The sequence below is a fragment of the Microtus ochrogaster genome, linkage group LG10 (genome assembly GCF_000317375.1).
Source record: "Microtus ochrogaster isolate Prairie Vole_2 linkage group LG10, MicOch1.0, whole genome shotgun sequence".
Lineage (NCBI taxonomy): Eukaryota > Metazoa > Chordata > Mammalia > Rodentia > Cricetidae > Microtus > Microtus ochrogaster.
Window position 1 is genome coordinate 17,297,244 of NC_022035.1, and position 6,121 is coordinate 17,303,364.

The 6,121-nt window shown below is 40.9% G+C and overlaps 1 protein-coding gene across 4 annotated transcripts in view; it reads left to right on the forward strand.

The window, feature by feature from the left end:
* Ptprz1 (protein tyrosine phosphatase, receptor type Z1) overlaps positions 1–6,121 on the forward strand; it is a 184,928-nt gene that overhangs the window by 129,312 nt on the left and 49,495 nt on the right. For 2 of the 4 annotated variants that reach the window (XM_005363773.3, XM_005363774.3), the window contains exon 12: positions 224–3,776. In XM_005363773.3, the coding sequence (XP_005363830.1) occupies positions 224–3,776 (3,553 nt within the window). The remainder of the gene's footprint in view (positions 1–223; positions 3,777–6,121) is intronic. The other 2 variants (XM_005363775.3, XM_005363776.3) reach the window with 1 other exon arrangement.

Here is a 6,121-nt window from a genome sequence, read left to right on the forward strand (position 1 = left end):
AATAGAATAGAATAGAATAGAATAGAATAGAATAGAATAGAATAGAATAGAATAGAATAGAATAGAATAGAATAGAATAGAATAGAATAGAATAGGAGAATGGTGTCCTGTGAGAATCCGAAGTCACCAAGGTCCTACAAGTGTAGAATCATGGTTGTGTAAGATATTTAACTTTCTTCTCTAATGTCTTAATGCTTCTTTAAAATTTGTTCTCCTTTCACAGGAGGAAGAATATGGAAAAGATAATGAAGAAAACACTGGCTTGAATCCCAGTAGAGACAGTGCCACAAATCAAATAAGGAAAAAGGAACCCCAGGTTACTACCACAACGCACTACAATCACATAGGGACTAAATATAACGAAGCGAAGACTAACAGATCTCCGACAAGAGGAAGTGAATTCTCTGCAAAGAGTGATGTTCTCCACACATCTCTGAATTCTACTTCCCAACAAGTCGCTGAATCAGATACAGAAGAAGAAATGTCCTTGCCTTCTCAGACTGGAACTAAGCTCCCGCCGCAAGGTGTGGAAAGTCCTTCAGCCTCCTTAAATGATGGATCTAAAACTCTCTTTGTCTTCCCGCAGATGAACTTGTCTGGGACTGCAGAATCTCTAAACATGGTTTCCATAACAGAGTACCAAGAGCTGTCCACTGACATCGGGGAGGAAGAAAATTTATTGACCGATTTCAGGCTTGATAGGGGAGACGATTCTTCAGGCTCCAACCCTGCCACCTCTCCTGTCCCCTTTTTCTCAGATAATATATCCCATGGATATATATCTTCTTCAGAAATGCCTGATGCAATCACCTACAACGTTCTAAAGCCAGGATCTACAAGAAGTGCTTCAGAGGATTCAGCTGCGTCAGGCTCAGAAGAGTCACTGAAGGGTCCCTCTCCTGACGGGAGTGTGTGGTTTCCCGGTTCCACAGATCTAACCACTCAGCCTGAGACTGGATCTGGCAGAGGGAGCTTCTTCCAGGTTAACTCCACAGACCTACGTGTTGAAGAATCTGGAGAGACAACTGAGTCGTTTTCTCCGGGTGCCACGGTGTCACAGGGCCCTTCAGTCACAGATACGGAAATGCCACGTTATTCTACCTTAGCCTACCTCCCAACCGAAGTCACACCGCATGCTTTCACGCCGTCCTCCAGACCACTTGATTTGGTTCCCACTCTCAACGTACTCCACTCACAGACAACTCAACCCGTATACAATGGTGAGACACCTCTTCAACCTTCCTACAGTAGTGAAGTCTTCCCTCTAGTCACCCCTTTGTTGCTTGACAATCAGACCCTCGACACTACCCCCGCTGCTTCGAGTAGTGATTCGGCCTTGCATGCTACGCCTGTATTTCCCAGTGTTGGTGTGTCGTTTGAATCCACCCTGTCTTCCTATGGCGGTGCATCTTTGCCCCCATTTTCCTCTGCTTCCTTCAGTAGTGAACTGTTTCGCCACCTGCATACGGTTTCTCACACCCTTCCACAAGTTCCTTCAGCTGCTGAGAGGGACACGCTGTCTTTGCATGCTTCTCTACAGGTGGCTGGGGGTGATGTGTTGCTAGAGCCCAGCCTTGGTCAGCACTCTGCTGTGGTGTCGCATCAGGCCACCGCTCACGCTGCTGCTTCAGAGACGCTGGAATTTGGTAGTGCATCCTCTGTCCTTTATAAAGCATCTATGGTTTCTCAAATCGAGTCACCCAGCAGCGATGTCTTTATGCATGCTTATTCTTCAGGGCCTGAAGCTTCCCATGCCTTTGAGGGCTCCCGCCACGTGCTCACTGTTTCTTCCAGTTCTGCAATACCCGCGTATGAGTCTGTCGGTGTAGCCGATCAGGGGCCCTTACGTATCAGTCCTAGCCAGACCCTAATGCCTGGGTCCTCACTTGTTACTCCAACTGCATCACTACTGCAGTCTCCTACTGCCTTCTCTGGTGATGAGGAGTGGTCTGGAGCATCCTCCGATAGTGAATTGCTTTTACCTGACACAGATGGGCTGAGAACTCTTAACATTTCTTCACCTGTTTCTGTAGCTGAATTTACATACACGACATCTGTGTTTGGTGATGATGTTAAGCCGCTGTCTAGAAGTGAAGTGATGTATGGGAATGAGACTGAACTGAAAGTGTCTTCTGTCAGTGAGATGGGGTACCATTCTGAAAGCACAGGCATGCCAAAGATGCCTGCTGATGTAGATAAGTGGGATACAGCTTTCCAAGAAACCTCCGTTCCTACTTCTAGCATAAATGGCATGTCGCCAGAGTCTCTTGCTTATCCCCTCACTAAGGTTTTTGATCAGGAGATTAGTCACGTTCCAGAAAATCACTTCCCAGTTCACCCTGCACACACTGCATCTCAAGCACTTGGCGATACTTGGCTTAAACCCACGCTTAGCGCAAACACAGAGCCAGCCTTCTCTGACCCTGCTCCCAGTGAAGTATTACATCCTTCAACACAGCCCTCGCTCTCTGAGGCCGCGTCTCCTTTTAATACTGAAGCGTTGCTGCAACCTTCCTTTCAGGCTTCTGATGTTGACACCTTGCTTAAAACTGCTCTTCCATCTGTGCCTAGTGCTCCAGCGTTGGCTGAAACCGCCAAGGTTGAACAAAGCAGCTCTTCCATGGGGCATCCCATGGCATCAGAGTCTGCTTGGAGCGGAAGCACGCTGCACTTTGCCTCTGCACCCTTCCTTCATGTGTCACTTTCTAATGCGCACTCCACTTCACTTCGAGGTTTAACAGTTCCCTACACACGTGAGAAATACTCTGAACAAGGTTTGCGTAAGAGCGCAAGCACCCAACAAGTGCTGTCGTCTTTGTACAGTAACGATGAGCTGTTCCATACTGCACATCCGGACAGTAGCCAGGCCTTTCCTCCGCAGGAGGGGCGTGCATTTGCTACTCCTGTTATTTCGATTGATGGGCCACAAAATACACTTCTAAACAGGCTTGTGTATTCTGAGGAAGTTTCCATGCTCGCTGAAACTTCTAGTACTGATAAGGTACTTGCTGGCCTACCAACGCTTGTTTCTGATGTCCTTGTGTCTACTGACCATTCTGTTCCATTAGGAAGTGGGTCCATTTCCATTTCAGCTGTTTCCCCCAGCAGAGATGTCACTGTGACCACAGCCAAGTTGCATCTTCCTTCTAAATCCACTTCTAAACTGACTCATAGTGCCAGCTCTGATACTGATTTAGTGGGAGGTGAAGATGGCAATGACTATGATGATGATTATGATGACGTAGATAGTGATCGCTTTCCCATAAATAAGTGTATGTCATGCTCACCCTATAGAGAATCACAAGAAAGGGTCATGAACGACACAGACATCCAGGAAAACAGTCCTGTGGATCAGAGTGACCCAATTTCCCATTTGCTATTTGAGACTCCTGAAGAAGAAAATGGAGGTGCAGGTGTAACTAGTGTGGACAAAAGTCCTGATAAATCACCACCAACAAGTATGCTCCCCCAGAAGAACAATGAGAGGAAAGAGGACAGTAACATTCCGATGGGCAGTGCTGTCCCCCCTCTCACCCCAGAATCGAAAGCCTGGAGAGTTTTGACAAGCGATGAAGAGAGTGGGTCAGGGCAAGGCACCTCAGAGAGCCTCAGTGAGAACGAGACTCCCGCAGATTTCAGTTTTCCAGATGTTAACGAGAAGGATGCTGATGGTGTCCTGGAAACAGACGACACAGGCATAGCTCCTGGATCTCCACGGTCCTCCACACCATCTGTTAATAGTGGGCACTCAGAAGTATCCAACAGTTCAGAGGCAGGTTAGTTATGAGCAGAGAGATAGGTCGAGATGTGCTAATTTTCTTGCTATGAAAGTAAAATAGAAGAATCACGGAAGAAAAGATCACCATCAGATCTTCACTTTTAATCAAAACACTCGACAAATCAATTTAAAGCTCCTAAGGACATCATTATACTTATATGAATATTCAACATATTTTGGCCCTTGATTTAATTATCTTCAACAATACAATTTTTATGTTTTGTTACTAATTCTTATCATACAGGTTTCAATTGTGTGTAGAATCAATTATGTGTTCGTAATACACCATTGGTACATTACAATGCAGTGTGCTGTGTTTAGACAATTTACATGTTCACATTTGTATCTTAAAATAACTTGTAAACTAATCCTTTTTGGATTTAAGAATCTCAGCAATATGCTATAAGCACCTGTGCACCAATGGAAAGCAAGGAGACACTTCACATGTCCTCCGTAGCTGGGAGAGCTTCTAAAAAGAATCACAAGGTTTAATAGTTAAGCAAGATCTTTATAGACATATTGTTATAAAAGTATCTTTCTTTCTTTCTGTCGCCTAAAGAGGGCAGTATAAACCAGTGAAATACATTCTACTTTGTGTTTGTTAAAATATTTGTCATTCCTACTTAAATAATAGACATGAATATGCATAGTACATATAGATATTGTGTGACAAGATGTAAAAAAAAACCTGGAGCATTTTCTGTAGAGATGCATTTCATTGTTAATATATTTTATGCAAATTGGTTTGTTAGCCAGATGTTTCTTGGAGCAGATTGCAATATACCATACAGTTGTGTGCTTTAAATGTCAATGGTAACAAAACTCAAGTTTAATTTCATTACTCATATGAATAACTAGGTAATTCCACAGACTTCATGATAAAAAATATAATTTGCTTTGATTAATTGATAAGGTATTTTTTTTAATTTTCAGTAAAAGCATTTAAACCTTAGCAGGTCAAAAGATAATCTAATGTAATATTGGGTAGTAATTGCACAGAATTTAATGTTCAAAATTCAGAGTATAGAACCAATGTCATTAAAATATGTTTTCTTTTAGTTATTTTCATCATTCAAATGAGTTGTTTATTCTTTAGTATGGAAGCAAATAAGAATTTATATATTTACATAGGGAAGTTCCTTTTTCCTGTATTCTGACTCGATGTCCGTTTAACATGGCTTTCAGCCTCAGTGTATGAACTGACGTGTGAGAGGGAGTGATGAGTCCATGGGTCGTTGTAGTCAGTAGTATTGTTAGCTATAGGCAAATTGTTATCGTCCTCAATTATAGAGCTTGTTTTTCGTTTTACATCTCCAGATTTATTTTAAAGGGAAAGATCCTGAGTCAATCTATTTTTCTTCCTTGCAAGATTATACTCTTACGGAAAGGCCACTTAAACACATATATAATAAAGCACTACATCTAGAATTAGGGAAGGAAACCATTTCCCTTGGACACACTAATAAGATTTATTTAGCTGTTAAGAATAAGCTCCCCGAATAACAAAGACAAAGCAATATGAATATAACATCCATCATCATGAAATATTATTAATGAGGAGTTAAGATCAAATAAGACTGGGGTAAAATTGGCATTTTTAAAACTGTATCTGTAAAACTAATGGAGAGTTTGTCATATCCAATTATTGAATATTCCCTAGTCTGAAACTTATCATTTATGGTACTTAAGATGTAGAAAAAAATTACATAATATTTCTTAATATAAATAGGGCTTGTGTATGTGTGTGTTGTGTGCAAACATGGACTAAAAGATACTTGATCTAGGTCACGTAAAGAGTCACTACAAAACTAACCCTGAAAATGTATTATTAGTGTCTCTCTTAGAAAATGCTTATATGAAAGAGAACAATAAAATATATATTATGCTTAAATTTTCACACCAAAGTTATATTGTTTTATTTGCAGCCCTTTAAAATGTCAATCTTATTCTTTATTGTATAACTGAATTACTGTTAAGTAACCTATCTAATAAGTTCTATCAAAGCACATATTTTAGTCTCAAATAAATGAAAATAAGACAACTAATTGTTACTCTCAGTAACACACAAAGCTGCTAGCCGACTGTCTGTGTTTTCATAAGGTATGCCATCCTGTACAAAATGCTTAGGTTTCAATAATATGTAAATATAAAATCATTCTAATTCTCAATAACAGACTTAAAGATCAGATCTCCCCAAGAACTTAACACTAATGTTTATGGAGAACATGATAGATGACAGATAGATGGATGGATAGATAGATAGATAGATAGATAGATAGATAGATAGATAGATAGATAGATGATAGATAGATAGATAGATAGATAGATAGATAGATAGATAGA